Source organism: Lissotriton helveticus, chromosome 3_1 (assembly GCF_964261635.1).
Source record: "Lissotriton helveticus chromosome 3_1, aLisHel1.1, whole genome shotgun sequence".
NCBI lineage: Eukaryota > Metazoa > Chordata > Amphibia > Caudata > Salamandridae > Lissotriton > Lissotriton helveticus.
Window position 1 is genome coordinate 754,299,894 of NC_136061.1, and position 12,652 is coordinate 754,312,545.

The 12,652-nt window shown below is 43.4% G+C and overlaps 1 protein-coding gene across 1 annotated transcript in view; it reads right to left on the reverse strand.

Annotated features, from left to right (window-relative positions):
* Nucleotides 1-291: 291 nt before the first annotated feature.
* The window catches only part of CTR9 (CTR9 component of Paf1/RNA polymerase II complex), a 263,261-nt gene continuing 250,900 nt past the window's right edge, over nucleotides 292-12,652 (reverse strand). Inside the window, exons 23-25 of the mRNA XM_078680945.1 lie at nucleotides 2,952-3,057; nucleotides 1,794-1,906; nucleotides 292-1,582 (exon numbers count right to left, since the gene is read on the reverse strand). Of these exons, the coding sequence (XP_078537071.1) occupies nucleotides 1,204-1,582; nucleotides 1,794-1,906; nucleotides 2,952-3,057 (598 nt within the window). The 3' untranslated portion in view covers nucleotides 292-1,203. The remainder of the gene's footprint in view (nucleotides 1,583-1,793; nucleotides 1,907-2,951; nucleotides 3,058-12,652) is intronic.

Here is a 12,652-nt window from a genome sequence, read left to right on the forward strand (position 1 = left end):
ATTCTAAATATATTCTTGCATTCAAGTACAACGTCATATCAATGTATAGATCTCTCAATGCAAAAAAAAAAAAAAAAGACATTTAAGCAAGAGTATGCAAGTGGACAAAAATCTCAACTGTGGATTTGAACCTTAAAGTTTTAAGCATTCATCAATATTATCAGTGTTGATTTTTCCAAACGAATCTAGACCCAACCACCAGATTTAACAATAATGCAAACCGTGCGTATTTTAACCAGAACACATGTAGCAGAATTTAGCTCAAGCCAGAAAGTCAGGCACACGTTCAAGTACTGTACTGAAGTTTGTGTTTAATAAAACAAATATTGTCATGTATAAATGTTCCATAGGCAAAGATCAACGTTGAGAGAAATCCTTTACGTCTTAACCTTTACTGATATAATAATTTAAACTGATAGGAAAGATGTAGAGTGATAAACAGTTGGTATTAAACTCTGTGATTTCTACTTCAATATATAGCAACTCTTTCCTGCTAACACTGCCATATCAACATGGAAGCCCATTATATTAAATCAACTACAGCTGTTGGCAATAGAGTAGCTTTTATTACATAACACTGGCGTTTTTTTGTGTTTTTTTTACAACTTAAAAGCAAATTCTACTAAATAATTCTCATTGATATTAGTCAATTATTTGCCTCTACATATGTGTGGGACCTGGGTACAAAAACATAGCTTTAACCTGAATCTATGTGTCTGCCTTAAAAATAATATTCCCAGTATAATATGAGATTTGGCATTCCCTTTTCCAAAAGGTGATCAGAACTCATAAAGCATAGTGGCTGCACCACTTTAAAAGCTACAACGTAGAGCTGCATGTACCCCTGCACACGTATAAATTCCACAGTCAATATGACCAATAAAATAGTAAGTGTTAGTTGAAGCTTGGGGTCTTTATGCAGCTATTATTTTCATATGCAGCTTTCATAAATGCCACACTATTTTTCACCTTCATGACATTCACCTCATAAAAATGGGGAGAATAATGAATTCTGTTGTAATTAAATTTCCTTTCAGTCTTACAAAGCTTGCTAGAAAAAGACAAAAAAAAAACCCAGGCCCAAAAAGTGCGGGGGGTTTATCACAGTCTCAAATGAACGAACAAAAAAAAAAAGAAAATTCTCCGACAGTAGGACAGTGAAGTATATTTACAAATAGAATAAAGTAAGGAACACCTGCCAGTCTAGTCACTATCTGACCCTCGATTTGCCTCTTGCTCAGATTCATTTCCTGAACCACCACGAGAGCCTTCATTATCAGATCCCTTGTCTGATCCCCTAGATGACGCTCTTTCCGAACCACTTGGGGAAGGTGGAGGAGAGCCGCTGCCTCCGGAGCGGGCGGAGGCATTGTCTGATTGTTCCGAATCGGAGCGTTGCCGCTTTCTAGCCCACTGATCGTTGTCAGAATCTTCGTCGGACTGGCGGATGATGGCCCTCCGGGGAGTCCCGGGTTCGCTTCCCGACATGTTTCTATTGTCATCAGAGCCGCTATCGGACATGATACGCTTCTTCTTCTTCTGCGGTGCATCGTCTGAATCGCTGTTGCTGTTCTTAGCATTTCTGAAACAAAGTAATATATGCATTATCTGAAGATGTGTCCATGTGAGGTGAACATGTATACTCTCAACTGAAACTACTCAACTTTTAAAAGGGAAACACATTTTCTTCTTCAGATGCATGTAATAACTGTCAAAATGAAGGCTGCGTATTGGGGAAGAGGGTTAACTGATGATTCATGTCTGCTCATGCAAACTATACAAAGCACTCATACCCATCGTCCGCTATCTTGAGCTTATCCTCATCTGAAGAATCTTCACTGGAAGAAATGATTGCCTTTGATTTGATTTTTCCTTTCATTGAAGGTGGCATCCGTTCAGGTTTCGGCTGCAAATAGAAATTAATTTTTTTTTACAAAAAAGCAAAATGTTATTTTGCATGACGTCACTTCGATACGAAGGCCCAAATCATCACACCCAAGCATGGGATCAAATAATCCCACTAATATTTGCACCATGATTTGTCCATGAAGTGACTTCAACCCACAAAAAAAAAACTCCTTGGTTGTAGGAAACATAACTCATTACAACTTCAATGAACTTTAGCATCTAGCAACCTCTGTTTTTAACTGAAGTCCCTGGAAGAGGATGGCAGATTGTCATCCTTAACTACCAATACATATGATGTCTAAATTAGCTGTGAATTCCAGGTGGTTACTGCACATTTCCTGCTTCTAGCTAACCGATGCAAATGCTCCACTGGTTCACTAATATGCGATGCCTGCTATGGTGCCTTATCAAAATATTATGAACCTCATCCAACTGAACAGTGTAGTTTTATGTACTAATTGATTATGCAGAGATAAGTGTGCAGTTAAGACTAGGTGTGTAGGGGAAACAAATTACCTGCAGGTTACTAAAAGAAGCATGATGCTTTTTCTGGCAACAAGCCAAATTATAGAATAACTGCTTTTCAATATGCATCTTTAATATGCTGAAATGTTGTATTTTAGAATGTGTACAAAAGATTTGAGAGGTAGATGGCTAGAATTTAAGGTTAATCCAAGCCAGATATAGTTATTAGCAGGTCAACACTAAGGAGGCAAGACTTTTTATTTTATAGTGACTGAATTGATGAGGATGTAATGAAATGCAGTTCCCAAGATATCTAATGACTTTTTTGTAATGAATAATGCAGCCCAAATATTTCATAATAAGGGTAATCAAAGTGATAGTATTTAAACCCTCGTTGAGCTAATAGGTTCGTTAGCGGCCAATATATAAATGGCAGCAATTCAACAAGATGGCACAGTAAAAAAACTAAATTAAAAAAAACTAAAAAAAGCAACACACCCACTGTAATTGTGCAATGAACACTACACCTACCCCAACTCTCGAGCTTGGGCTGTATTATGGCACCTAAACATGCTTACCTTCTCTTTTTTCTCTTTCTTTTTACGCTCTCTTGGTTGACGTTTCTTAGGTTTCGCAGTACCTTCTTCATCACCATCATCAGATCCAATATCTCCTTTCTGCGGCCTGAAATCCAGAAACAATTTTATAATAAACTTGAATAATGCATGCGAATATTCCAGAAAACGGCCTGACTGCACTCTGCCTCAGCCTTTCATCAACTTGCGCAACCAGGACATTCTTATTACATGATGCTAGTTTGACCATCATCTGGATTTTCCCTACTTATATACCACAGGGTTCTTTAAGTAGCATGCCAAATGACTCATTTGCCTATTGGGTGCTTTCTATTACCTTTACATGTGTCACGCTCTCAGAAGTCATTGAATGCCATGATCCTTGGCAAATCCCAAACCAGTGTGAAGGACTGAAACATGTTCTAACAAATCTTCATGATCTCTTTGCTATATAAGATGTGCATTGCACTTAAAACATCTGAATAAAACATTTTCACAAGAAACCTTCAAGGAGTCTATAATCTATGTCCCTTGATCTTTTTTAGACTGCTATAATAATTATGCAAGCCTAGCTATATTTCATTTGAGTGTTTGGATTCCCTATGTTTGTCCTTATAATTTCTCTGGGATAGCGGTCCCTACCCATGTATCAATAGGAATACATGTATACACCAACCAGACCATTTCATTGGCTCATATTGGATACTGAGTGGGAGCTCAAAGCTCTGGGGCCTTATTTTATTTTTGTACACTCTGCACTTGGAAAACCCTGATAATCTACACGTGCAAAACATCCATTGCTCAAACCTTGCATCTCAATTACTCTGAAATATAAGCATCCCAGTTCCCAAGCTACTTTTTGCAGAGGGATTATTATTGTAGTGAAATTCATATCTATACTAGTGCTTATAGGAGTTTGGAGTCTATACAGCAGTGGCCTTCAAACTGTTACATGCTGCCCCCACCCCGGCCATGTAAAAAACGAAACCAAAAGCACTGGTCTCCCCAGAACGACACATTTTCCCAATTATTCCATAACCTGGTCACCTCTAAACAGATTTAACAGTTCAAACATTGCAGTTCAAACATTGCAGTTACGTTCAGTTAGCCATTTAAAAAATGTATTCAAATACAGGATTGCTAACATGCTGTGGGAAGCCTGGTCTCCCTAAAGTGTAAAAGTATCTACAGTAGGACCCTGTATTAAAAATATGGGGGCATCTGAGTGGTATTTGATGCCCACCCTCCGTTGACACCTACTCTAGCCAGGACATGAGTGACAAAAGAAGTTACTAATAGCCAGCAATTCAGTGTCTCACTGCCTGTTTTCTGTCGCTAAAAACACAGCACTGTTTTAAGCATGATGCTCGTCTTGACCACTGTCTGACACGCCCTGCCTTCCCCCGGATAAATTAAGGTATGGGTAATGTATTATGTGAGGCCATAGACAATGCATGGCGGGGGCCCAAGTTAGTAACCACAGTAAACTATAACAGATTAATTTGTGTATATTTCGGCTTGAAGACATTCATTTTTATATTGTTACAACACCTAACCATAACGTCACTTTAACCTTTGTTATTATTTTCAGTTTAATGATAGTTTTTTAAAAAAAAACATAGGTTAGATCTTATTCCAATTCTTAATTACACTAACCTCTAGGTTTTTTTTATTTAGTTTTTCCTTTTTTTCGATTTCATATTCATCCAACTCCTTTACTGAACATAGCTTTTGAAAGTGCAGAGAAGGGGTTTGAACACAAGGTGTAACCTGTGGCCAGGATCTGCGGCCAACCTCTGCGGCCAACCTCTGCCCCTAAAGCCCTCCCCTTTTTCCATTTTTTGTATTTATTTTCGAGGTACCACTGCATAAGAAGAGCTCAAAGGTATTGCAGGACAGTGCAAGCTTCACTTTTTTACACTTGCACGGTCATGTGGTCTCTTGCAGTACCACATGGGAGGGCCACGCAAAGTCCAATGGTATCTCACGTGGACCTTGCTGAGTCCTGCTGGGCCGAAGGGCCCAACTGGTTAAAAAATACCTCTCAGCCCAAAGAAGTGCTTTGTGTGTTTAAATTCGTGGTACAAACCATTCCAATATAAATACATTGGGACCTTTCATTTCTCAAAATCACTGAACAGATTTAAGCCAAATCACAAAAGAGATTTTCTGGATTCACATGCTGTGCATGCTGTGCATTATTCCTCCATCCAGTGGTTGGGTCAGGATTTTTTTTTTTCTTTCATGTTTGGTTCGTGGTCAACCCCCATTTGTTGCCAGGTACGTCCCCTGTGAGACATCAGACAGTATCCTGGAGGTCAACGTGCGTTATGACCACCTTTGGATTCTTTTTTCTGTTCGTATTTCTATTTTGTATCTTGAGATGGTCATTAAATAACTGATGTGATTATTTGCTTCCCCACCAGTTTGTTTTCCTTGTAGGGGAGGCCGGGTGGTTCGCATGTGAATCCAGAAAATTCTTTAAGCTGCAAAACTACTCCTACTGGAAGTAATCATTTCTTTTTTGCAGCGTGAATCCTTTTCTGGATTCACATGCTGTGCACTAGATTACTTTGCGGTTTTTCCCGTGTTTGGGAGGCTGTGGTGAGAGGAAGACCTTGCAACCAGGTGTTGAAGCACCTTCTGTCCAATTTGAGCTTCCTTGCTCATTTGTATCTCCACAAAGTAATGGTTTGTAAAAGTGCGAGGTGATGCCCATGTTGCTGCTGCACAAATAGTGTCAATGGGTACATTGGCCATGAAAGCTAGGGTTGCTCCCTTCTTTCTGGTGGAGAGAGCTGTTGGTTGCATTGTTAGTTGTTTTTTTGGCATAGGCATAACATGATTGGATGATTGTACTATTCATCGAGCAATTGCAGCCTTTGTGACCGGTGATCCCGTGTTGGTATGTGCCTAGGCGACAAACTAAATTTTTGTTTTTTGTATTTGTTCTGTCTTGCAGATAATACAGCAACGCCCTCCTTACATCTAGGGTATGGAGGCTTCTTTCTCTTTTTGTTTTTGAAGAAAATTGGTAGGATGATATTTTGATTTAAGTGATATTTTGATAACACATTTCTTACCAAAGGTGGTTTTTGTTGTTGGTAAGATTACTTTATCCTTGTGGATTTGCAAGTATGATTCTGGTATTGTTGAAGCCTTTAGTTCACTTGCTCTCCGTAGTGAAGTAAAAGCAATGAGAAAAGTTGTCTTTAGAGTAATGTGCTTAAGGTCTGCTACATGCATCAAAGGGTTTTGCCATTAGATGAGCAAGTACTGTATTTAGGCTCCATGCGGGAACTGGTGTTGCTCTAGGTGGGGCAATGCTTTTTGATCCTTCTAAAAACCTTTTAATTACAGGTTTTGTGAAGAAACGTTTGCATGCTTTCCCTCTTGTGTAGGCTACCATGGCAGCAAGATGCACCTTTATGCTTGAGTAGTTGATGTTGTTATCCAAAAGGTCAGTTAGGTATGTGATGACTGTTTCTTGTGTGTTGATGGAATTGATTTTGTTAGCTGTGCACGAGGTGGTATATCGCTACAGTTTTGCTGCATAGCATTGTCTTTTTGATGGTTTCCTTGCCTCTTTTAGAATTTCCATTGTTCGTAGAGGCAGATTGAGGTGGCCAAATTCTATGTTCTCAGGTGCCAAGCTGCCGGATGCAGCGTTGCTGGTTATGGGTGAAAGAGGTGGCCTTGTTGCATTGTTAGCAGGTCCTTGTCTGCTTTGATTTTGATCATTTTACCCTTGGATAGTTGCAGCAAGGTTGAGTACCATGTTTGCCTTTGCCACTGAGGGGCAATGAGGATCATGCTTGTTCCTGGTTGATTGACTTTTTCTAGCACAATTTGCATCAGGGGTTTTGGTGGAAAGGCGTAATGTCTGATCAGTAGAGTGCAATCCCCTATGTCAAGTGGTGTGGAAACCTAGAGGTAAAGAGTTGGCATTTCTTGTTCTGCACTGCTGCAAACTGGTCTATCACTGGCGTTCCCCAGAGGTTGGAAGGGTATTGTACTGTTTTCTGCTTCAACTCCTATATGTGGGAGCAGTTGTTCTGTCTGGTCAGCTGGTCCGCTGTAATGTTGTCTACTCCTGCTGGATGTATTGTATGTAGGTTGATTCTTTGAGCTAGAGCCCATTTCCCTCTTTCTTGTGCAAGTTTGCTCAGGGGAAAGGAATTTGTACCTCCCTGCTTGTTCAGATAGAACATTGTTGTTGCATTGTCTGTTTGGATTAGGATAGTCTTTCCCTGGATGTGCTTCTGGAATGCTTTCAGTGCAAGAAAGACAGTTTTCATATCCAGGAAATGTATGTGTTTTATGGAATCTTGGTCGTTCCGTTGACCATGTACTTTGAGCTGGTTGTAATGTGCTCCTCAAACGTTGAGGGATGCATCAGTGGTAATTGTCACAGATGGAGTTGGGTTCCTGAAAGGTCTCCCCTGTCCTAGGTTGTTGGATGTCCACCATTGTATCTCTGCTTGCACTTTTTGTGCAACAACCACTAGATCCTCCCAACTCCCAGTGTCTTGAGACCAGCTGTTGGTAAGCCATTCCTAGAATGGGCACATGTGCAGTCGGCCGTGAGGGATAAGTGGGATGCAAGATGCCATCATGCCCATCAGTTTTATGAACTTCCTCACTGTCAGATTGTCCCCTCAGGTAGAGGGTCGCGTCTTGATGTGTAGCCTGTATCCTTTTTGGCGCTCTTTGAGTTTAATCTTGCTCCTAGGAAGCTTTTATTTCCTATCTGGAATTGTTGAAGATTTTTTGTGGTTTATTTAGAAACCCAGTTCCTGTAGGGTTTAGATGGCTGTTTGAACATGATTGTGACATGTTTGCTTTGAGTTTGCTCTTATGAGCCAGTCATCCAGGTAGGGATTCCTTTCCTTCTTAGGTGTTCCGCCACTGCGGCTAGGCACTTTGTGAAGACACATGGAGCTGATTTTATCCCGAAGGGAAGTACTTTGAATTGATAAGGTGGTCCGTTGTATTGGAACCGCAGATACTTTGTGTCCTTCGTTCATAGGGATATGCAAGTAGGCGTCCTTGAGGTCTATTGTTGCCATGTATTCTCCCTTCTAAATTTATCAGATTATTTCTTAAAGTGTACACATTTTGAAGCGTTTTGTTAGTATGAACCGGTTTATGAACCTTAGGTCTAGGTTTGGCCTTAGAGTTAGGTCCTGTTTCGGTACTAGGAAGTACGGCGAGTACTTTCCTTTGAAACATTCCTGTTTTGGTACAACTTCTATTGCTTGTTTTTAGAATAGTTCCTTGATCTCTGAATTTAGCTGTGTTAGTTCTGATCTCAGGAATATTCTTGTTTTTGGTAGGTTTACAGGTGGTGTTTTTGTTAGCTCTATGCAATTCCCGTATTTTACCAAATTTAATATCCAATTGTCCTTTGTGATATTTATCCACTGTTTGAGGTGAAAGGATAATTTTCGCTCCTCTTGCGCTTTGTGTGGGTTTTTTTGAGCGAGTGAGTCAGTTAGTGCCATTTCCCCTTAATCTGGGGGTTTGGCCTCTGCCTCTCCCCCGAAAGGGACTGCTTCTGCTGTTGTTGCCAGCCTTGGTAGCTTCCCTGTTGACTTGATTGTTGCCCAGGGCTTTGACCTTGTGGTGCTGTGACATTTGTTGTCCCTGCCAAAATGCACCTCTTCCTGTGGTCGTTCTGTTGTTGAAATCACCTTTTTAAAAGACCCTCTATACTGTAGGCCCCCCATTGCCCTAGCAGTCTTGTCCTAATTAAATCTGCTGAAGGGATTCATCCACTTCTTTCCCAAAAAGTGCATCCCCAGTGAATGGTCTATTGACGATAGAGGTTTAAACCTCCTGTTTGAATCCTGATAGTTTGAGTCAGGCATGTCTTCTGAGGATGGTGCCTGTGCACATTTGCCTACTGGCAGTGTCTGCAGCATCAAGGGCTGACTTAAGGCATGTATTGGCCACGTTTTTACCTTTCTGGACAATAGACCTTGCTCTTTTCTTGTCCTCTTCTGGCAGTTTATTGAGGATCGCCTCTATTTCGTCCCTGCTGCCCTTTTGACTAAGCCATTGTAGAAAGCTATGTCGTCTGGTTGTGATGCTTTCAAAGCATAACTGCATACATCCTCCTCAGGGCTCTCTGTGTCGAGGTCGTTCCATGAATTCTCGAAATTTTCAGAGATTTCCTCTTCATCCGGTAGCTCCCCTTATTCCTCAGGCTCCTCGTCGCGAGGTTCTGGGGTTGGGGGTGAGTCAAAGATACCTTTTTCTTCTCCCTCTGCATCTTTCGCCTCTTCGGCATCAACGCTTTCTGGTTCGGCAACTGTGGCTTCAGGGATTCGAAAATCCTTCAGGGACGCATCAAACTCCTTCTTTTGGAGGTGTGTTGCCATTTCGTCCTAGAGTCTTTTCCTTTTCTTTTCGACCTCGAGAGCTCTCTCGGTGTCGGAGGCCGGAGATTGTATCTTCATACTAGCAGCCATGTTCAGTTTCAACAGTGTAGTGCTTTTCTTCGCGGGTTCGTGTTCAACCCTTCTGCGTCTACGGCGATTTTCTCTCCTTGGTAACCTTTGGTTGGGTTCCGTGGGGTTCTTTTAATTATGGCTGACCCTCTATCGCTTTTGTGCTTGGCGTCGGGCTGCCTTATGTTTGTGGCCGTTGGGTTCCGACGGATGTACATGCTGTCTTACCTTATCAGTTTTTTTGGAGTCCCCTTCTAGAATTTCGACGTCCGATCCCTTATGCATCGATTCTGCTGGTACTCCACGTTCTTCCTCGTCGCTGGAGAAACCCAGGTCTTTGAGGGATGTTTTCATCGTGATCTGCGACATCACAGCATAGTGGGCCTCTCTTTGGTTTCAGCAGCTTCTGAGTGTTTTCGGCAGGAACGCCAAGCAAGCCTCACAGTCCTTGTCCTGATAATCTTTGGCAGGCACAGGTTGCAGACGTAGTATGGGTCGCGTTGAGCGTACCTTGTGTGGCACTTGGGACAAAACTTGAAGAGGATATTTTCCATGTCCCCTACCTCGCCATTTGTGGACTGACTAGGTCCTCTGTGGTGCCATAGCTGGAGCTCCACTCTTGTACACGGTTATGGCATAGATGAAAGATGAGATTAGGGGTAGCCTTTTTTCAGTTTTATTGAAGTTTTTTGAGAAAAATATGAAAAATTTTAGGAGCTTCCTGTCTTGCTTCCAGACTCATCGGCGGAAAAAAGAATCTGAAGATGGCTACCACGCACGTCGACCTCCAGGATACAGTCTGACGTTACACAGGGGACGTACCTGGCACCAAATGGTGGTCGACAGCGACCAAAACAAGAAGAAAAAAAAAAAAAGGACAATTCCGGACCCAACCACTAGATGGCGGAATAATGCGCAGCATGTGAATGTCTTACACTCCTCTATGTTAGACCTCAGGCTGCTCAACCACACTACCACAAATAGAGCGCTTTAGCTTTACATTGAGGCCTGCACACTTCTGGGGGAATCTTTTGACTCTGTGCATGATATAGCCACTTAGTGGTTACCATATATAGAGCCTGCTCCCTACAGCATACAAAGAAGCGGTTGTGAAAATGCCTCCTTTCTCAGGAGACCATTCAAGGGCTTTAGAGACAGACACTCAGAGTACTTCTCAAAATAATCTATCTTATCCACCCTGGGACAATCTGTATCATTTTGCATGATGCCTTCGATGCCCTGCTTTGGGTCTGTGGTTTTTAGCAGGCAAGGAAAAATGCTAGAAGGCCCAGAGCTCAAGGACATATATATGCATACTTTTTTAAGCCTCCGACGACGACCATCTGCCTTGTGTCTTCAATTCTTGCATGTGTGCTCTCATCCTTGATTTAACACACCAATGATACTGTTATGTTATGTTATAATGGTTTTTGTAACGCGCACTGTTACTCTAGAGTGTCCTGGCGCGGAGAAAAAGAGCAAAAGTGAGGGTACAGAAAGTTAGATCACTGAATTAAACATGTGTGTTTTGAGCTGCTTCTTAAAGGTCATGAACACAGAAATGTGTTGTAGACCCACAGGCAGTAGGTTCCAAGCCTCAGCCACTTTAACCGAAATGGATTTGCCTCCCATTCGGATTCTGCGGAAGCGAGGAACAACCATTCTGCGTTGTGCCGCTGAACGAAGATGCCGGTTAGGCAAGTAGAATGTAAAACGTTTCTGAAGATACGCAGGGCCCAATCCATGCAGTGCTCTATGAGCCAACGTCAAAGCTTTGAACTGAACCCCCTGGGCCACCGGAAGCCAATGCAGCTCCCGCAGGAGTGGACGTGCACTGGTGCACGTAGGGGCATTAAAAAGAAGCCTAGCTGCCGCATTTTGAATAATTTGTAGCTTATGCAGCAGGTAGACAGGAAGCCCAACGAACAAAGCATTCGCATAGTCTAAACTAGACACAATCATGGCGCAGGTAACTATTTCTTTTGCTGCCCCGGGGAGCAGGGGGAAGAATTTCCTAAGCATTTTGAGGGTCCCAAAACAGACGCCCGTCAGCTTCTTTATGTGGTCCGAGAAGCTGAGATCCTCCCCGAACCAAATACCCAGATTCTTAGCCGGGCCTGATTTGGGCACCGGGCGGGGAAAGTCCAGAGGCCACACACACGACCTAAAATCCTCCGGGAATTGTGCATAGAGAAGGATCTCCAATTTGTCCTCATTGCATTTAAGGGAGGCCTTGGCCAGCCAGCGGAAAACCGCGGCTAGGCACCGTTGGGCCCTATCGGTGTCCAGGATAGCATCATTCCAGGTGAAGAGCAGCTGCGTATCGTCAGCGTATGCAATCACCTTGGCTCCTATCTCCTCCGCCAGATGGACAAGTGGCGTCAGGTATATATTAAAGAGGAGGTAGCTCAGGGTCGATCCCTGAGGAACCCCCGTCCCCAAGTTCCTGACTGTCGAGGAGCAGGAGTCCATGCACACCTGTTGTGAGCGGGAGTCCAAGAAGGATGCTATCCATTGCAGGCCACACCGGAAATGCCCACCGCCGTCAATCTATCCAGGAGCCTCTGGTGGGGCACTGTGTCGAAGGCGGCAGAGAGGTAGAGTAGGATGAGGGCAGCCCTGCCGCCCCCATCCAGACACTCCCTGATAGCCTCCGACATCTCCACCAGAGCGGTCTCCGTACTGTAGGGGGATCTGAAGCCCGATTGCGCCGGATGGAGTGCACCCGATGATTCCACAAAAGCCTCGAGCTGCCGGAAAACCACCTTCTCACATACTTTCGCAAACGCAGGCAGTAGCGAGATGGGGCGGTAGTTAGCCGGCTGCAAGGGGTCCAGAGTGGGTTTCTTCAGGAGGGGAAGGAGTTTAGCACACTTCCATTTCGCAGGGACACACCCCAGCTGAAGGGAAAGGTTCACCATATATACAACCACTGGGCAGACTACCTCAGCTACCCCCGCCAGGACCCGCGCAGGGATCCGCTGGGGAGCCAGATTTAAGGGCCTTCAGGAGCGCCAACACATCTGGCTCAGTAGTGGGTAGGAATGACGCAAATGCGACAACTCCAGCCCGCAAGTTAGCCCCAAGAGTCAGGGAGTGAGATTCAGAGGGGCTGACCGCCAGGCCCACACTATCCTGAATCTTAACAATGTTATCGATGAAAAAGGACGAGAGCTCCTCACACCACTCATTAGATGAGGGAAGAGTGCTTTGCTCAGCGCAGGGAGAAAGGAAACTTCGCACAATCGCAAA